Below are 21,529 nucleotides of genomic sequence, written 5' to 3'. Positions count from 1 at the left end.
AGGGAGCTGGGCAGCATCAACCATTCCCACTATTCAGTGGGTCCAGGAGCTGACAGATTACAAAGAATCTTGAAAGGGAACAAAGCTTTTTAATTTTTTAAGTTGATAAAACTTAAAGGCAGTGTATTGACGGACCCCTTTACATTCCCCCTCAAACCTGCCCAGCTTTCTCTGCCCCTCTGGCCATGACCGAGGGCCTGCGTTCTCACTGCAGCAGCCTCCTGAGGGTCCCTGCAGTCCCCACAATTGTAAAGTCCTGGCTGCCACCATTGCCTCATCTTCTGCTCAGTCTGGTTACATGAATCATCGTCTTGGGCAAGGACAAGGGCCGGGTTTTAGCATGACCGCCCTTGTGACCATGGCTGTAGCAGCCACAAAGAAGGACCAGGCAGCACATGGTGGACATGTAGGGAGTTGACATCCAATGAGGCAAACTGACCACAGCAAGACAGGAGATGGGAAGGAGCTGAGGGAGAGACCACTCACCTTTTCCTGAGCCCACCTCTGACTCTGCCCACACACAGTCACCCTACCTGTATGTATTCCCCCACAACTTCCTTTCCCTCTTATTCCTGTTTTCAGTATATGGTTAGTGCATATGGCCTGCTTCAGGGGCTATTTGCTAGGGGACCTGGAATAAGACATACACTGTAAAGGAAGAATGGAAACAAGGAAGGAAGGAAGGGAAGAAGGAAGAAGGGAGGAAGAGGGGCAGGGAAGGAAGACGAGAGGAAGAGAGAAAAGTAAGAAGGGAGGGAGGAAGGGTGGGAGGAAGATGAAAGAAAGAATGAAAGAACAAAAGAACAAAAGAAAGAAAGGAAAGAAAACAAGAGGGTGAGGGAGAAAGGAAGGGATGGGGGGGAGTGAAAGGGGGAAGAAAGAAGGGAAGGAAGGAGAGAGAAAGGGCAGTCACATATAAAGAATCTCTGTGACTCGAAATATGGGTCTTGAAGCCAAGAGTGTGTGCTACACATAGGACAAGGCATCATGGGACACAGCACAAGAGCAAGCCAGAAGAGAGGCACCTGGGTGGCTCAGTCGGTTAAGCATCTGGCTTTGGCTCAGGTCATGATCTCATGGTTCATGGGTTCGAGCTCCACATCAGGCTCCATGCTGACAGTTAGCTCAGAGCCCGGAGCCTGCTTTGGATTCTGTGTCTCCCTCTCTCTCTGACCCTCCCCTGTTCACACTGTCTCTTTCTGTCTCTCAAAAAATAAATAAATAAAAATTTAAGAACAAGCCAGAAGAGTAGAAGTATATTATAGCAAGACATTAACATTGGTTCTGTCTTCAAGGTGGAGTAATGAATAATTGTATTCATTCATTATGATTTCATTCATTTCTATCCATTCACTATTATTAGTATCATTATTCATTCATTCTGTTTATTCTGTTTAATGTACCTTCCAAGTGTTCAATGATGAACATATATTAAGTTCATAATAAGTAAAAATTCATTTTAAAAAGGATTCTGATGTCCAAAGTAACAGATCATGCTGACTATGAAATCTCTGCTCAAGCAATAATCTACTTAGTATATGATTATTACTAGAGTTCAGGTTGCCAATTCCTTCTTTTCTTTTATTATCCCTCTAGCAGAGGTAAAGTGAGACATCTACCAATATAAGACTGCTCAACCAATGTTCTCCATCATGACCGAAACACACACACACACACAGAAGTTTAAACCGCTACCTGAGGATTTAAATCAGACAGAAATATCTTTCCCTTCACAGAGCCTGCCATCACTGCTTAGAAGTAGGTCTTTTTGTAAATTTTTTTAATGTTTATTTTTTTGAGAGAGAGAGACAGAGAGACAGAGCATGAGTGGAAGAGGGGCAAGGAGAGAGGGAAACAGAATCCGTGCTGAGCTGTCAGCACAGAGCCTGATGTGGAGCTCAAACTCATGAACTATAAGAGATCATGACCTGAGCTGAAGTCGGAGGCTTACCCAACTGAGCACCCAGTCACCCCAAAAGTAAGTCTTGCTTGCTATCATTGGGATCAGTGGGAAAGGAAAAAAAATCTTCATTTACATTCCACATTTACATTTGATCTAAATATATACACTGCATCATAAGACCACTCTGCAGTGACCATCTTTTAAAACAAATAAAGCAGTTTAAGCTCTTATTCACGTATTATGGCTTCCTGGCATTTCCCCCAAACAGAACAATAAATTGATCTCCATCTTCCTTCCCTTTCTCTGAACAGATCGAATTAGAGACCTTTCCCCTCCCAGTCCAATTGTAGCTGAATACCACAAATAATCATTTTTTTGCCTTATTCAGTTGAAAGGTGTCCTTTGGGCTTATTTCCTACAGAGGGGGAAAAAAAAATGTGCCTTCACAACACAGGAATCCTGGTTTTAAATTTCTCACCCTAACGACAGGAAAAACAAACCAAAACAAAACCAACTATCTGATAGCGTTAACTTGTCCGGGTTTCAGTTGCCTCGTGTGTGAAATGGGAGGAAAACGACCTTTCTTTCCGGACCATGTACCTTCCTGTCTTGCCTTCAGGGCTCTGCTGCTTGACCCCTGGCACCCCGCCTCACCTGTGTTCCAGGACACTCTCGGGGCATTCGTGTCCGCTGCTCTGATGGAGATGTGAACTGTAATGGGTGCGCTCCTTTCAAAGAAGAAGTCATAAGCCTCCACCTCCACCTGTAAACAAACAGGTGCATATGAATCACACATTGACCATTTACAGTTATAAAATATCATTATTCCTGGGATACACACCCCACTTGGAGGCAAAACAGATATAGATTCTGGCTGTTGCCTGATCTCATTTTTGACAACCTGATCTCACTTTTTCAGGTTTTAGACCTTGTTCCTTAGTTAACAGTTTTTAAAAACCTTCCTCTCCATAAAAGAAGTTCGTAACCAGAAATAAGCAAATATACTGCAGAAGTGTCCCTGCATTTGCTCAGGAGATGATGTCAACCCAGCATGAGAGCATGAGAGCCTCTCTCGAGGGCACAGGATCTAGAGCTGTAGATCTTAATGGAGAGAGACTTTGCTCCCCCAAGGGACATTTGAGAAGGTCTGGAGACATTTTTGGTCTCACCAATGGGAATGCATGATGGGGGGGGGTTCCTACTGGCATTTGGTAGACAGGGGCCAGGGATGCCACCACATACTACCATGCAGAGGACAGCCCCCATGACAAAGAATTATCCAGTACAAAATGTCAAAGGTGCTGCTTTTAAAAGACCCTGGTCTAGAGGCATCTATCTCTCCAAACATTTTTTTAAATATCCAGATTTTATTTGCTTCCATGAAATCCATAGCTAATAAATGGGGCTATATGATATGCATTGAGCCTTATTATATGTTGTACATGTATCGCATCAGATGTTGACAGAAAAGGACGAGGTATAACACAGAAATAGAACGCACACGCCTATTTTTCAAGAATGCCCATTTGACACTGTCCATTAGGTCCATTTGAAAGGATAAATAATCAAACAGCTACAACCACAGTATCAATCGGCAAATACCACAGTAACAAAAGAAACAGATTCAAATCTGCCCAAGTAACAGACTAAAAAAGAAACGATAGGGAGGTGGGATGTCTTTGGCAAGTATAATGCAACTATTTAGTAGGTCAAGCCGTACGAAATTGTAGGTTACGTGCTCACTAAGAATCACTCTTCTCAAACCAACAGGAATCTAATAAAATGAGCTTGAATGTTCACGGTGAAAGAACGGACCGCCTTGGCGTTACAGTCCAGGGAAGGGGTGGTTAGCTCCAGGAACACTGTCCATGGCTGTGCTCTCGGGGGGGCCCCCCAGGGGGGCTGAATGAGGCCAGGGCTTCCGTGGGATCTATGAAGCACCTCATCTCCACTGAGGACATTGAGAGTCATCTTCTAACAACAGCAAAAGCACACATTTGGACAAGTTCCGCTTTAAGATTACATCTACGATGCCAGAAAATACACACATAAAATATCCAGAGTAGCTGTGTTTATTTATGAGCTCAAGGTACAAGCAGATATTGGATGAGAAATGACCTCATCGTATGGAAGGAACGCGAGATGAGGGCAAGCGTGAGAACAACAGCTGCCACCCTATTATGAAATGAAGAAAAGACAAGGGTGGCATTTATAGTCTGAAGTCCTTTGCCTGCCCTGGAGGCTAAATGCAGAAAATGCCTAAATTAGATGGAGGACAATTTGGAACCCCAGGGCTACTTGTTTTCCTTAATAAGCCTGAACTCAAGTCTGTATCGACCTGCTCATTTAAACATTCCATCCTGTTTGAATCAGCTCACTGGTAGGTCTATAGGTTCGTGAGGGATTATTATGTGCAAGGCTCACCAGGTGCTCTCAACTCTCCTCCAAAACAAAACACGAGGAAAGAGGCTGGGATAGCAGGAGGAAGGTACTTAGATTAGACAGAGGACCCCCCTGACAGAAAGTGATAGGGAAATCAGTCCTCCAGTGAGATTCTAAACTCTTCTATCGTCAGTGCCATTCATTACAATTAAGGATCCCGGTAAAACGCTCCCCCCAAACAAGAAGGAATAACAGAATTTATCAATCAAAGGATTGTAAACAAAGTCGTCTCTAACTCCAGTGGTCTGTGTCCTGCTGCAGGCTGTCAAGGACGCCAGGGTTCTCAAACTGGTGAGCTCTGCGCCAAATGTCCTGAGAAATACTTTTTAGCTGCTCCATGTTTTAGAACTTTTAATATGTATTCTATATTTAAGAATTGAAACATTTTAGGGGCGCCTGGTTGGGCATCTCTTGGTTCCAGCTCTGGTCGTGATCTCAGTTTGTAGGTTCGAGCCCTGTCGTTCAGCTCCACGCTGGTGGTGCAGGACCTGCTTGGGATTCTCTCTCTCCCTCTCTCTCTTCCCCCTCCCTGCTCACTCTCTCTCTCTCTGTCTCTCTCAAAATAAATAAACTTAAAACATTGAAAAATTTTTACAAAAATATTGCAGATTTCCAATGTCTGTGAAGGAACAAGAGCTCTAGCTACACAGTACGTCTGCTTGTCTGTATCCTCACGGCGCAGCAATCGCTGGAGCCCAGGGCACCTGTGCCTCCTAAACTGCCAGCTCTCTTCAGACCCTGCAGTGTCCCCACCCCCAGGTGGGTTTCTTTGTATCTTTGGATCACCCGCCCGGCTCCTCTAGACATTTGAATCTGCCTCCGGATTTACAGTAATGGATTTTTCTCTGAGGCAATGACCGTACAAACTCACCTGAAGGTTAAGGGAAGTGGCCTCTTCAAGAATTCTGTGAATACGGAACAGGCTAGAAGCTTTGTCTCCCTTTCTTCTTACCTCGTAATGTCTCCTCACAGAATGGCTGCTGTTTGGTGGCTGATAGGCTATCTGCATGTCACTTAGATCTTTCCAGGTGAACGAGGAGACCGGTCTGGTGTGATCCCACAGGTGAGTCACGTAGCCCTGGCGCGGGGCCTTAGTAATGTTGAACACCAGCAAGGGCTTGGGAGTCTCATCCTCTTCACAGTCCAGAACGGATGTGGTCAACGAGGTCAGGATGAACTGATCCACTTCCAGAATAAACATGGCCATGAATGCAGCCCTTGGGATCTGATTAGGAATGCCAGCTCTGATATAGACGGGCAACCACGCACTCTCTGACTTTTGAAGGGAAAAGAAAATACAGAGGGGGAAAAATATGAATGAAGATATCACATATATGATTAATAGGATGATAGATGGTGTGTCCTGCAGTGATCTGAAACCTGGATGCACATTAGAATCCTTGGAGAGTTTTAAACATATACTGATGCCCAAGGTCCATCTCTACAGGTTCTTGTTTAATTGTTCCAAAAAAGGGACAAGAAAACTGGTATTTTTAAAAATATATATATTTAAATGTTTATTTATTTTTGAGAGAGAGAGAAAGAAATGGAGAACAAGTGGGGTAGGGACAGAGAGAGACGGAGACAGAATCCAAAGCAGGCTCCAGGCTCTGAGCTGTCAGCACAGAACCTGATGCAGGGCTCGAAGCCATGAACTGCAAGATCAAGTCGGAAGCTCAGCTGGCTGAGCCACCCAGGCGCCCCAGAAAACTGGTTCTTTAAAGCTCTCTGGTAACTCTAACATGTAGCCCGTGTTAAAAAGGGACATTGTTTTGGCATCAGAAGGAAATGTCCTTTTGATTCTATGTCCAGCACTTATGATTTTAAACAAGCTATTTAATTCCTAAACCTTCCCCCCTCCATCTGTGAAATGGAAATACTAGACCCCAAATAAGTCACGTTCAGTATGCTGAACACCGGATATTGGACTAGAAGTTGTAATCTGTATGTAACAAAATGTTAAAAATGGAATTCTTTTTGGCTCAGTCTCAACTGACGTTCCAGTGAAAGCGACAACAGATTTCAAAGTGAATGTGACGCTGACACTACGGGCAGAATTTACAAAGTAGATTGCCTAGAGCCAGTTCCAGACTCCAGAACCCTATCACTCACAACAAGAATAGAGAAGGGTTGAGAGGGGTAAGAGAGAGTTTTCTTTGTGGAGAAGAGTGCATTGCTGTGCTGAGTCACTCCCTTGGTCCCCAACCCCACACACCTCCAGGAAGAGGAAAGGTGGGCAATGCTACATTTGTCTCCGGTGTCCCTGTCGGGAGAGAAGTCTCCTTGGGACCAGCCTTAAAATGCATCTTTTACAAAGGACTGATGCTCATACAGGAGGAAACTATGTGGCCAAATGCAGAAGAATAGTGGTATCTGTGCTGGGACCTGCCTGTAGTCCTTGTTGGCGGCAGAGAAAAATATCTGAGTGCTCCAGATATGTCCAAAGGGGACAGGGTATTGGTCTGGGGTCATTATGGACCCTGACATTTTGGGTGCTTCTGTGAGAAGGCAAAGAATCCCTGCCGTGGGCAGTTGGAGGTGAAAATCCTCCTAGGAGCTATCGGAGGAATTGCAAGTGGATACACAGGTAGAAATGCCCCTCTGCAGACTTCCAGGATGGAGGATCCCCAGGGAAAGCAGGAGACTGCCCTGGAGACAAAGAGGCAGCTGGAAACATTTGCCAGACTTAGGGAGCAAGAGGTCATATTCTACCAGTGTCTGGTCGACGCTCTCCCCAGCTTTCCCCACGAACCAGCTCCCCACAACCAGAAGTTCTGAATCGAGGCAAAAAAGCTCAGAAGACAGAAGTACAACAGAGAAAGAGAAGACAACCAAGCCCTCTCCCCTCCCGCTGCATGCATTACGAAGACAAATTAATGATACGCTGAGACATCTCGAGGGTTAGAGTATCTATTTTTCGCATGCCATTGAAAAAATTATTTAAAGAGTCATCATTTGAAAACCTAAGAATGGGGGCGCCTGGGTGGCTCAGTCAGCTCAGCATCCGACTTCAGCTCAGGTCATGATCTCACGGTTTGTGGGTTCGAGCCCCGCATCGGGCTCTGTGCTGATAGCTAGCTCAGAGCCTGGGGCCTGCTTCAGATTCTGTGTCTCCTCTCTCTGACTCTCCCCTGTTCACACTGTCTCTCTCTCTCTCTCTGTCTCTCAAAAATAAATAAAACATTAAAAAAAAAGAAAGAAAATTCAAGAATGGGAAAATCACAACATAAAAGCACTGGTGCTGAACAGTAAGACCATCTAAGCCTCGGTTTAAGCCTTAAAAAGTGTTAGACATGTTAACATGTTAACAAAATAGATATAAACATCAAAAAAGAGCTTCCTTGAAATAAAAATAGATGATATAAGACATAAAAAGTATAATAACTAAATGCTAGAACTAAAATTTTATTTTTTTAATGTTTATTTTTCAAGAGAAAGAGTGAGTGCACAGGAGCATGTGAGAGCAGGGAGGGGCAGAGGAAGAGGAGGGAGAATCCCAAGCAGGCTCCATGCTGTGACAGGGCTTGAACCCATGAACCACGAGATCATGACCTGAGCTGAAACCAAGAGTCAGAGGCTCAACTGACTGAGCCACCAAGGAGATTCTAGAACTAAAATTTCAGATTGTATAAACAAAGGCGAGGAGGTGGACAGTCACCAGAAGAAAGAATAGATAAGATTGATCTTCATCATATATAGGAAGGAGCCAAGGGACTCATTTCATTTTTTGTCTTAAATATTAAAAATTTAAGTTAAACAACATTTTCAATTTTAGAATGAAATCCCAGTAAAATGTAAGGTCTGATAAATGACTTTCAAATAAGAGAAGAAAAGGCATAGGAAACATAATCTATATTACAAGACAAATTATTTTTAGTTAGCAAGGAGCATAAAACAAGATGATAGAAAAATATATATCCATTATTATAAAACTACCACTTATAGTCCCGTGTTCAAGACAAATATTCTGACATTAAATACCTAAGTACTTATGCCTTGTAGGAGAAGCATTTATAATAAAATTACATACAAAGATTAAAAGCAAAAAGACAATCCAAAGTTACCATGTAAAGAAAAAAGAAGTGATTGTATTACTTTCAAAGAAAGATGAATCAAGGCAAAAGGCATTAAAAAAGGAGAGTGTGGGTAGTTGATATTAATAAAATATACGAGACAAGGATTCTTATAGGAATCATTATATTTAATATTATTCGGACCAAACCAGTGGGAAACAGAGCAAAAATAAGAGGAATAATTACTGAAAAAGAAAGGACAAAATTATCATCATTAGTGAAAGATATAATTATGGTCTTCAAAAGCCCAAAGAATTGAAAAATTCTTGGAATAATTGAATTCAAGAAAGAAGCCAGATAAAAGAAAATTATACCAAAAAATAGCTTTCCTATTTACCATCAGTAACCAATGAGAAGATTAATGGAGAGGAAAGTGTCTATTTATAGTAATTTCCCAAATGGAAACTGTCTAGGATTGGCCTCAATAAGTATGCTCAACTGACATGAAGAAAACTGCAAAGTTTACAGAAACACATCAAAGAACATTCGCCTCAAGGAAGTGAGATCCCTCATTTCTGGATAAGAAGGCTCAGTATGGTAAATGTTCTCATATTCCAATTACTTCCAGAATAATGCACAGTTTTAATCCAATCCTGATAAAAAAATACACTTAAGGGCTCAAGAATTAAGCATAGGTAGAATGGACTGGAAAACTTTGGGGACAAGTGATAAGGAAGAACGTGCCTGTGAAATATTAAAGTGTATTATTGGCCTTTTATATTTAGAATGAATGATACTGGCACAGGAATAAGTAGGCAAATCTAAGGAACAAAAGCGTTAGCCTTGAAGCCATATACATACTATCTCTCTAAGCAATAGAAGCAACATAAAAATCAATGAGAAACAGGTTCATTATTCAATACATAGTGCTGAAAATTTGGCTAATTGGGAAAAAAACTGTTTCCGTGTTTCACAATATTATAGAATTCATGTTGGGTGGATTACAAAAGCAAATGTAAACAAGAAATCCTTAAAAATCTAGAAGAAATTATGGATGAACAGTCATTTAGTTACTTGATGAGGATGGACTGTACAAGCATAAAAATTATAAAATAACAAGATTTTAAAACTTCAATAGAGTATAAATTCAGTGGCATAAACCAAAATCAGCACTGTTGTACATGTCTCCTTATCATGAGTGTGTGTATGAAATGGTAGAAACATAACTCGTTTTGTTTTCTTTTTGTGCTTTCTGTGTGTTTTTTAAAAAATATTCTCTGCAGTGGGCATATTACTTGGATATTCATAAAACAATGTGTTTTATGACATGCCAAATTGCCTATGGAGTAAGTTAATTAATAAAACAAGAAGGCCATTTAAAGGGGTAAAATCCCAATCAAAGTGATTTAAATTTTAAACAAATAGAGTCCTAGTTCAATATAGAGAGGTAAAAAAAGAAAAATCAGTCAGGGAGCATCTAGGTAGCTCAATCGGTTAAGTGTCCAACTTCGGCTGAGGTCATGATCTCGCTATCCATGAGTTCAAGCCCCGCATCGGGCTCTGTGCTGACAGCTCAGAGCCTGAGGGCTGCTATAGATTCTGTGTCTCCCTCTCTCTCTGCCCCTCCCCTGCTGGTTCTCTCTCTCTCTCTCTCTCTCTCTCTCTCTCTCTCTCTCTCTCTCTCTCTCTCAAAAATAAATAAACATTAAAACGATTTTTTAAAAGAAAGAAAATTCATGGGGAACCTAGGTGGCTCGGTCAGTTAAGCATCTGACTTTGGCTCAGGTCATGGTCTCACAGTTTATGGGTTCAAGCCCCACATCGGACTCTGTGCTGACAGTTCAGAGCCTGGAGCCTGCTTCGGATTCTGTGTCACCTTCTCTCTCTGCCCCTCCCCTGCTCACACTCTGTCTCTATCTCAAAAACAAATAAACATTAAAAAAAGAAGGAGAAGAAAAGAAAAAATTCAGTCAGGAAAAAAAATCAGTCTAATTTTTTAATGGGGATAAGAAATCAATAAAAGTGAAAGCTTTGTGTCAAAAAGACCCAAAGACATCTACTAATAGAAGGCCAAGAATTTAGTTTTGGCTCAGTCACACAGCACGTGTGTATGGACAAGGTATGCAATTTCTCTGGCCACCACCATACAACAAGCGGTTTGGGCTACACCAGTTATTTCCAAACCTAGGTGATGATCCATTTTCCCAGGTAGCTTTTTTAACTGGCAAAATATGCATGGTGCTTACTATGTGCCAGGTGCCTTATAAGTATTATCTTGTTTATTTCTCTCAATTATAGAAGTAGGATCTATTATCTCTAGTTTAAGGTTTTAAGCAATGAGGCATAAAGTCCAAAGTCAGAGAGCTAGTTAAATAGACATTGGAACCTAGGCAACCTGGGCCCAGAGCGTTCGTGCTCTTCGCTACTAATGTTAGGCTCAGAAATCTGTCTTTTAAGCTTCTCCAAGTTATTTGCCTAATCAATTTAACCAGACCATCTATCTCAATTCAAAAATTCTATGATCTAGCTTTATTATTTTCTTATCATTTTTTGTCTTATCAATTCCTTAGCGGGGGTGATAATATTCAATATCTGAGTTTCTTAGGAGAAATCCTAATGAGAAGTCAAATTTTGAAAGATGGAGGTCTTTCACGAATGCACCCTTGGGTCATCTTACATGGGCATGAAATCTTAGCTGTTCTAGCTAGTACACAGTTGCCCAGCTACCCAAATCAACAAATTCTAGAGTATATGAATCCGTGGAGTAGCACGTAAAATATTTCCTATAAATTGATTTCATCTTTGACCTTCATTTCAGTGTGAGATCAATAGAAGGAAAGGGTAGGAAGATTTAAAAGAGACTGAAAGATGGAGGAGGCTTTGGGGGGTCTGTCTCTCTTCCATCTCAAAGTCTGGAAGAATGAAAAGGATATGATCCACTAGACTCATAAAAATGGGACTGGGTTTCCCCTTCTTCCCAGTTTCCCATGGACTTACCCAGCGGATGTGGGGACCCCCTGATTTCCTCTAACAGGGGAAGAGGTTCTGCTAAGGAAGGAGGAAATGGGGGCGCCTGGGGGGTTCAGTCGGTTAAGCCTCTGACTTCAGCTCAGGTCATGATCTCACGTTCATGGGTTCAAGCCCCGCGTCGAGCTCTGTGCTGATGGCTCACAGCCTGGAGCCTGCTTCCGATGCTGTGTCTCCCTCTCTCTCTGCCCCTCCCCATCTCATGCTCTGTCTCTCTCTGTATCAAAACTAAATAAAACATTTAAAAAAAAGAAGAAGGGGGAAATGAAGCCTCAAAGAGAGCTACAAAAGATCAATGACAGGCTGAAGAATCCTGAAGGGAGAGGAAGGGTAGCACGTAACTGGCCCCAGTCCTTCCTCCTTTGCCTTACTGGTGGGAGGGCTGGAGGAGAGTCGGGAAGGGGAAATTATAGACTGGTATTCTGCACAGAGGATCCGGTTTGAAGCGTTCACTGGCAGAACAAATAAGCCTGCAGTTCTAATGTAACACTGCGCAGTCCCACCCACAATGGCGCAGGAGCTGTCCCTGGCGTGGCAGCCCGCACGAATAGTCGCCGCAGAGAAGTGGCTCTCTTGCCACCGCGGGGAATAGACACGTAACCCCGAATTCTACCTTGTATACGATTTTACTCCGGCCATCTGTGAGGTCCAGCTGGATGGAGATGTAATCGATGTTGGGAGAAGGGGGATTCGTGTGCTGATATCGAAGCCCCATCCGCAGGAACTCCTCACAGCTCACGCGGACATGTCCTATTTTCTTCAGGCCCAGGCTGCAGCTCCCACCTGGGCACTTGAGCTCTGTTCCCAGTTCTAGAATGTACAGCACGGAATGAAGACAGTCACTTGAGCATGATTGTAAAATTTTAAAAACCAATCCTCCCTCCCACAGGTACTTATTCCCTTTCACTGCTCAGGAGCACCTTCCTATGCCCACAAATGGTTCATGGAGGGGCTGGCATTATTCCAGAACCCTCTCTTTGCTTTTACTAAAAAGAAGAGTTGACCAGTTGTCTCCTGAGATCCTTGCCCACCAAAAGTCATACTGAGAGAAAAAAATCAAAAAATGCATATTCTGATACTTGAATATCCTTGACAAATAGGCCCTTGGGTCACGTCCGGCCTTCCCATCATCCAGCACAGGCCTTCCTTCACGGCATCCACTTCCATGGCTCCATCACGCGGTCTCTCGGAGGCTGTTCTACTCACTGAAATTGTCTCCCTGCTGTGCCCATCACACCCTCAAGTTCAAAGACTTTTCCAGGTCTGCTTAGTCCTTTTATTAAACCCCCCTTTCAATGCTCTTTGACCACCTGAACCAACCTGCTCTCTTTCATTAAAACCATAATCATCTCTGCCATGGTCTCTCTGTCTCTGCCCAACTTCATATTTCTCTTTTGTGGGGTAAATGATACACATAGGCCACTTACTTTTCCAGTGGCCTTCTGTACCTTCCCCTGATGTACAAGATGAGTATTCTACTTTTTTTTTAATTTTCTTAAGTTTATTTATTTTTGAAAGAGAGAGACAGAGTATGAGAAAGGAAGGGACAGAGCGGGGGGGGGGGAAGACACAGAATCAGAAGCAGGCTCCAGGCTCTGAACTGTCAGCACACAGCCAAACAAGGGGCCTAAACTCACGAACCGCGAGATCGTGACCTGAGCTGAAGTTAGACACTTAACAGACTGAGCACCCAGGCGCCCTGAATATTTTACTTCTTAACCAGATAGTTGTGAGCCCTAAATGAGAGCACTTATGTGCGAGCATGCCTTTAGCTGTGAGTTGTGGCCCAAAGTCAAGGTATTACTGTCATCGTGATGATCCCTTCCACTCTTCGTCTTCCCATAGTGCCTAAGAACATTGATGTGCATATAGGAGGTGCCCAAAATATACTGATTAAATGCATAACAGAAGGGACGTTGTCCATGGACTCTTCCTGATCTAAACCATGGCTGCTGTACTTATCAAACACAACAACTGCTGTACTTATCAAACACAACAACCCAGTATCATTGCTACCATGAACAGTAACAGCTGACAATTACCAAGCCCTTGCTTTGAGCCAGACACTGTGTGAACCGCAGTCTGCGCGTGATCTCATTTACTTCAACTTTCCCCAGCCCTGTGGGGCAGCCACTATCCTCATTCCTTGTACAGAGGCTTGACTCAGGTAAGTGACTTACCGTACTTCACCCAGGGAACAAATAGCAGAGGCAGTTTCCAAACCCAGGTCTTCTTTTTTTTTTTTAATTTTTAATTAAAAAATAATTTAATAAAATTTAATAAAAATAATTTTAATTAAAAAATTATTTTTGGGAGAGAGAGAGAGAGAGAGAGAGCGAGCAGGGGAAGGACAGAGAGTGAGGGAGACACAGAATCTAAATGAAGCAGGCTCCAGACTCTGCTGTCAGCACAGAGCCCGATGCGGCCTGAACTCACAAACTGTGAGATCATGACCTGAGGCGAAGTCGGACACCTAACTGACTGAGCCACCCGGGTGCCCCTCCAAACCCAGGTCTTATGGATTCCCAAGTCCATACTTCTATCCACTAACCAACATTCCTCAACCAGCTGCAAACTCTTATATCAAATCAAACTTGTTATCCCAGTGGAAAATGACTATTTACAGTATGTCAGTTCTCGTGACATTCAGATAGTATTAAAACATACGTACGAGATTCAGGGAAGAAACTATGCGGCTGATCTCCACGAGGTTTTTCTGGCCGAGGCTCCAGGAGGACCACCTGACCGTGGGCCGGCAGCCGGCTTCCTGCAGGGTCCAGCCTGACGGTGCACTCCAGGCCGGCCGCCCCCTCGTAATCAAATCTGAGCACATTCTTATCAATGGCTCGGGACAGTCCATAGAATTCGGATACCTCCAGCACATTGTTACTCATACGGATGATGTTACAGTCTGGTTCCAGGAGATAGACCCGCAGGATAAAGGTCTCTGTGAAGGTATCCGTCTGAGTAAATCTATGGAGAGAACAGAGCAAAGGCAGTATGTACTGGTGCTCAGATACTTCTGCTCTCTGTGTACTGACTTGTTTTGATGCTTAAAAATTGCCTTATAAGATGTGGGACAGAGTTTGGATTTCATTGTATTCTCTACTCCCAATCCCTGTTCTTTTCCATTCCTCTCCTTATCTTGGTGTGCACTCCCTTTCCTGCCATCTCCTTTGCCATGATCTTTCTTTCAACACCTTCTCTCAAACCCATCCTCCACAGTGATAGGTAAGCTCTGGGAGCTCAGAGTCTCACGTCTGGCACATGTATAATTTAAGAGTATCGAGCTCATGAAATTTATGGACTGAATTTTGATTCAGGAGTGAAAGGGTGAGGAGTTCTGAAGCATTACCACCTTTTTGCTGTTCAGAAAGCTATGCGAGGTGTTGTTAGTTCCATTTACAGATGAGGACACTGAGGCACAGAGGGGCCACATAGCTTGCCAGAGGGGCTGAAGCGGAAGTGAGGGGGTAATAAGCACGTTCTCTGATTTTCTGCCTCCACCTCCCCTGTATATTCTGTTCCGAACGTCCTACAGCCCAAGAAGAACAGCAGCTCCTCTGACTCCGCCCTTCTCCCTCCCTGCTCCTCCTCCTCTCCACCCCTTGGAAACTCCAGGAGCGGAAGCAGCCAGAACTCATCAGCTTCTCCAGCCCTTCCAGGCAAGCTGTCCAAAGTTTTAACTCTCAAGTCTTAGAAAGATCAAACAGTCCCATATGCTGGTTAGAAGGAATCCTTGGGTTTCCTTTTTTTGAGCAGAGCATTCTGTTCGCACTTCTCTTTCAGCACTTGTTTTGCATTACCATGACCTACCCATATTTTGCCTCAGCCTATGAGCACCCAAAGTCCATGTATCCTCATCTCTGGACTTCCTATGTCCAGCAGAGGGTCATGAGCTATAGCAGGTGATCCTAAGTGTCTATAGGATGATTCACTGCTCCAGTGTCCTCTACAAAACTCTGTGTTAGTGTAGTACTTAAGGGAAATACATACTAAGATATTTTAGCCAAATACTCATCACAGCAACAAAACCAAGTAAAAAACTATCTAAAAGTCAATTCCATCTACTGAATTGTCACTTACTTCCATGAAGTGAGTAATACCATAACCATGAGTCTAATTTTTAAATTAAATTTTTATCAAGCTATAATTCATAGACCATAAAATTCACCTTTTAAAAGTATGCAACTCAGTGGTTTTTAGTATATTCACAAGGTTGTTCAACCATCACAACTACGTAATTCCAGACCATTTTTATCACCCCCCTAAAAAAATCATAACCCCCATGTGCTCTTCCCCAGCCCCAGGCAACCACTAATGTTCTTTCTGTGTTTATGAATTTCTGTTTTCTGGATACTGCATATAAATTAAAAGGTACATGGCTGTTTGTGTCTGACTTCTTTCACTGAGCATGATGGTTTCAAGGTCCATCCATGTTGCAGCCTGCATCAGGACCTCACTCCGTTGTACGGCTAAATAATATTCCAGTGTATGGACATACCACATTTTGTTTATACATTCATCAGTTAGGTTGTTTCAGCTCTTTGGATATTACGAATAATGCTACAGTGAAGATTTGTATACAAGTGAAAATATAGGTTTTTATATCTCTCATTATATATTTAGCAGTAGAACTGCTGGGTCACATGGTCACTCTGTACTTAACTTTACAACAGATTTTGTTAACACTTTTATCATCTACTATGTTTAAAATGAGAAGATACTGTACTTCTTATTAACTAAGCAGCTGATAATCGATGAAGAATATCATTTGACTTTGGAATATATTTTTCTACTTCTCATTAGGAATTCATATTCCATAATTTTCATTTCCTATCAGAAGTAAGAGGGTGGATCGCTGGAGATACCTGTACAACTGAAGGGAAACAGGACAGAAATTTGTTCCAGAAAAGTCCCCAGGAAGATGATCAGTCAATAAAGGTGATTGAAAGTCAACTACGCTTCTTGCCTCATCCACCTAGGTCCTCAATTTTTACTGATTATTTTCTTGTTTGGAACCTAGTAATTAGTTTCATGATAGTAATGTATCTATAGAAATAAAACCCTAAGAAGTATACAGAATGGTTATGTGTGCTGCTTACCTGTAAAGTCTAAGCTTCACTGTGTCTTCATCAAGAATCGGGCAACCATTGTGAATATACTGTACTTCATTAGGAAGGAAATGGCAGTCAAAGACCTAGTTCATGTGAAAAAATGGAAAAATATTTGTGAAAAAAAAATGATACGAAATTTGATTTTTCTGGCAGTAGAATACTGCCTGGGGAAATTATGGCCTGTGAGTGAGGTGTGTACATGTGTGTATGTGTAGGTGGGCACGTGTGTACGTTGTAACCCCCGTGTGTTACGCGGGTAACCTCTACCCACCCCTGTGCTCACTCACCATCCTGCTTTTCTATAGATGTGTCTTATTTTGAGAATATCTAAACTATGAAAAACTAAGCAGGTAAAGCAGATATATTAAGGAGTAATTATCTCTTGAAATCATTATTTTTTATGGTCTATAATCCACTAAAAATATGGTTCCATTTGGGGTGCCTGGGTGGCTCAGTTGAGTGTCTGACTCTCGGTTTCAACTCAGGTCATGATCTCCCAGTTTGTGAGTTCTGGCCCCATTTTGGGCTTTGCACTGACAGTGCAGAGCCTGCTTGGGATTTTCTCTCTCTTTTCTCTCTGTCTCTCCCCTGCTCATCCTTTCTCTCTTTCTCTCTCAATAAAGAAACTTTAAAAAAATTTAAATATGGTTCTATTTATCAAAATAATATACACGCACACCATTCAGGGGTTCAGAGCAATTGAGTTAGAGAGGTCTACGTGTGTGTATGCATGAAAAGGCATGCCTTACCCCTCACACAAACACACTGTATTATTTATATTATATATTCTTTTCTTTTCCTATTATTTCTTTTCCAGTTAGCACTTTTATATCCAAAATTGGAACCACTGACTATGGACACTATTGTGGTTGATCAAGGCCAAACATAACCCACACTTGTTTCTCATATAGTTGCAAAGGCTGCTCTATTGGTTACTTAAGAGCAGAAATGGTTGCTGAGACAAATAGCAAGCTAAAGGTAATTTCTTGTATTCAATAAAATTATAATTAACTGTATCACCTCACTCAGAGCTCTTAAGGGAATTGCTCACTGTTGTATTGAGGGAAACCTAATTTTTTCAAGAAGAATTTTCTCTCTGAATCACACCATGACTCTTACTCTGCCCAATCTCATTTGGTAGAGTGTTGAGAAATACCCTTGAGGCATTCACACACCGTCGCTGCTGAGTTCATGGTGTTTAGCTTATACTTTGTCACAGGCTCAATCATTTACAGACAACATCATTCGCCTGAGAAGACTTTATTACTAATACAAATGATCTTCTTTTCCCACAGACATCATTGGTTCCTCCTTTTAATTGACAACGAGGAAGGAGATAAAGGAAAGACCTTCCCCATATCATTGACAAATCGTCATGGCGATAAAGAGACAATCTGCTTTGTTAAAAGAAACATCTGTTTTATGTTTCGTAATATGTTTTCCTTTTATAAAAGGCGACAACCATAATTGTCCATAAATTTACTAACTAAAACAAAGGAGAGCTAAATCCTTTTCTAATTACTGTCTAGCCTTGGTTTTTTCCACTTCAACTGCTTTTCAATTACAATTTATAATTAAATTGTCACACATTCCTAACTCATTACTCACTTTAATGACAGTAAACTGGTTCAAACTAGAGATGTTCTCTTACTGCTGTATTTCCTAGTCAAAAAAAGCCAGCTCAGCTCTAAACTGAGGTGCTCTCCACCCAGGAAATCTCTTGCTTCGAAACAGGTGTGAGAAGCGCTGTGCGTGAGGGAGTCTAGTCCTAGAACATGAGGAAAACATATTGCCACTGACCTTATCTAATTGACTATATCAAGAGGGTTATCTAAACAGAAGGTACTGGTGTGCGCCAATTGAAATCCCTTTCCAAATATCCAATAGGAAAATGAACCTGTTGGTCCTAAGACAAACTTCAGTAATGAAATGAAAACACTAATTGAACAGATGTTAAACAAAACATTTTCTCTGCAAATCAAATAAAACCGTTCATTACACAGCGGGGTGTTGTTAATACAGTCATCTTGCTAGAAATGGGTTCACATAAGCCTTGCTTTCAACTTACTGGTAAGTGCTATTAAAGAAGAACGTTCAGGCTTTGTGTGTGAGCACACGCATTTGGCTATGCTTAATTTCAAAAACGCTGTAAGAAATAAATCCCTGGGGAGGGCCGCACAGAATATATTAAAAAAAAAAAAAAACAGACTTTACTTAGGAATATGTTGAAAGTATCATCATAAACTAGGAAGAGCACGTGGTAGTTGGAGAAACAAAGTTTTCTGGATATGGAGGTTTCCTTATGGTACAAAATTCTAATATTTGGCATAAAGACAATAAAACTCCACAGTTCAACAGCCTCCTTTTCCACACAATAAATTTTAGAAGCTAAAAGTCACAAATTTACTGTAGACCATTTAAATCCATTTGAGACGCCAGATTTACTTCTGGAAATGCACTCAGAACATTTTCTTACACAAAGCCACAGCCCGCGAGGGGACAACCTGAGACTTCCTGGAGCTCCATCCATGCCTACCCATCCAGACCTCCCTCAACCGGGCAGGCATGCTGTTTCTGCTCCAGATTCTTCCTAGTAACTGGATTTTTGCCTTAAAATCTGAGAAAGTTTGGAATGGAGATGACTTGGAGACCTATTACAACCCTTGATCCTGGAGAGCAAATAAGTGTTCCACCTTGTTGTAGTCATTTAGACCCTTTTTGCTCTCTGGTATCTCAGAGCCAGTCAAATGGTGAAGACCTTTAAAATATCACCAAAAATAAATAATAGAGACAGTTTCATTACTTTCAGAGAAAGTACTATATATATGTTGATAAATCACAGGCTATTTGGGCTGGGGAGAGGATACTCCTCAGAGACTGGCTTAAGTCACAGTATATTCTTCCCAAACTGCATTCTAAGAAGGGAGAATCTGGTGAAAAATAGGGTTTCTGTGTGACATGGTTGGGGCTGCAGCTAAATACAGCTGGACCATAGGTTGCCCCAGTGGGCACGGGGAAGAATTTCTTTGTCCTCCCCCACAAAATATTCAGACTCACTTCTAAACAAATGCTGCACAATTTTTAAAAATACACTGATTGGTAGGGTACCAAATTATGAGCTCATCAATCTTTATAAGGCATCCACATATATTGGTGCAGCTCTAGGATTAAGGTTCTATATTACTCTCCCAAACTCCAAGGATTTGCTTTTAACTCCACAAACCGGGACTCCATTTTCCACTGAGTTTATTCATGTCACCCACTCATTGCATGTAGCGCATCTGGGCACTAGATATGAGCTATGCCAGGTCTCTCTTCCTTCCCTGACTGGCAGGTTCCAATCAAACACACTGTCACAGTGCAAGTCATGTTGCAATTACCCAACACTTGGGAATACAATCCCTTCGGCGCGAGGGCCATTATTTTATACTGACAGGGTTTAGGTGCCCACTTACAAAGGAAAATCTCATGGGAAATTGGAGAGAGACATTTGGTTGCTATCATATCAGGAATATTCCCTAAGAGAGCCCTCCACAGAATTCTGATATGTTTCAGAATCGGACTGTACTCTGAGTGCAGTAAATGGAACGTCTCGACAGGTCCATTTGAGTTAGCATCTATCCAAGTCTCGTTAGTCCATCTCTACAACATCTAGTTCCACTGTTGAATAACTTCCTGCAATATGGCTTTTTAGCCAAATGGAGAAGAAGAAAGTTCATGTTCACAGTTCACAAATAATGGTGTATTTTTCCAGAAGCAGCAGCAGCAGCCGGTGCTGAACATTCTCAAACCTGTCTGCATTGGAAGAAGTTAAATCACAATAGGAACAGGTAAGAAAACCAGAAGCAATTTCCTATTTTGTACAGAGAGAAACTCCTACTTTAGGCGAATATAATATAACACAAACTTTTTAAAATCCAATCAATTAGAAGGTAACTCTTCACCCTACAAAAGGACTGTTTATAGAATACTCTTAAATGACAAGATCTCCAAGGTCTTGACTAAAGGACACTATTTTTTGACAGACATTTTTGAAAAACATTGAATATTTTCTATTTTTTTTAAGTTTATTCATTTTTTGAGAGACAGACAGAACATGAGTTGGGAAGGGGCAGAGAGAGGGAGACACAGAATTCGAAGCAGCCTCCAGACTCTGAGCTTCCAGCACAGAGCCTGATGCAGGACTCGAACTCAGGAATCACGCACGAGATCATGACCTGAGCTGAAATTGGGAGCTTAACCAACGGAGCCACCCAGGAGCTCTGAAGAACAATGAATATTTAAAGTGAAGTATTTTCACCTCTTTTTTCCATGTCTGTCCTCCTACTCAAGGGATCTTTCAAGTGATGGAAAGAGATGAAAATGTCTCCACGTTTTACTTTTGCTATTCTGCAAAGTAAAGTCTGTCTGTCTGGGTTTCTCTCTCTCTCTCTCTCTCTCTCTCTCTCTCTCTCTCTCTCTCTCTCTCACACACACACACACACACACACACACACACACACACACACAGCCTCAATAGAAAAGCTCAGGCACCACCTACCTGTGGAGTGAGTTTCCCAACTCTCTGGGTCATTGGCTCGTTCATGACAACTTCTACTTTGCAAGCATCTTTCTCTTTGGGGATGGCAAATTTCAAGTCATCCCCCAGCAGGTAGGCAGAGTGGCCCTTCATCACCCTGACCCCGCGGTTAACGCTGATGAAGGTGGGGGCGGCCCAGCCTGGCATCAGCAACAGCAGCAGCAGCGGCAGTGGCAGCGGCAGGGCACGGGGCCCTCCCCAACTCAGGGGGCTCATGCTGTCAGGGGCCAGCTCAATTTGTCCACCGGCGAAATCCCTTCAACAAAGGAGGGCTTCTGTGCTTCTCCGTGGATGTTAGCTCATAGTCCAAGGGGCAGGGCAAGGGGTCCCCACAATGTGCCCCAAGATCTTAACATGCCCCATTCATTTCAAACTCAGACAAGAAGGCTTTTCAGGCAGTCCCAGGGCTTTTAATAAAACTTGCTGATCACTCCTGACAACGCCGACA

General features: G+C 42.3%; 1 protein-coding gene across 1 annotated transcript; it reads right to left on the bottom strand.

The window, feature by feature from the left end:
• Positions 1–2,283: 2,283 nt before the first annotated feature.
• On the bottom strand, positions 2,284–21,297 carry LOC115275929 (FRAS1-related extracellular matrix protein 1-like). Its single transcript, XM_029919665.1, has 7 exons — positions 21,043–21,297; positions 16,491–16,585; positions 14,053–14,358; positions 11,999–12,227; positions 5,298–5,621; positions 2,558–2,666; positions 2,284–2,318 (listed from the first exon to the last, which is right to left on the bottom strand). Exons 1-7 carry the CDS (start codon positions 21,295–21,297, stop codon positions 2,284–2,286), a joined length of 1,353 nt encoding a protein of 450 aa, XP_029775525.1.
• Positions 21,298–21,529: the final 232 nt, after the last annotated feature.

This window comes from Suricata suricatta, chromosome 13 (genome assembly GCF_006229205.1).
Source record: "Suricata suricatta isolate VVHF042 chromosome 13, meerkat_22Aug2017_6uvM2_HiC, whole genome shotgun sequence".
NCBI classification, from domain to species: Eukaryota; Metazoa; Chordata; class Mammalia; order Carnivora; family Herpestidae; genus Suricata; species Suricata suricatta.
This window is presented reverse-complemented; position numbering and strand designations above follow the sequence as displayed.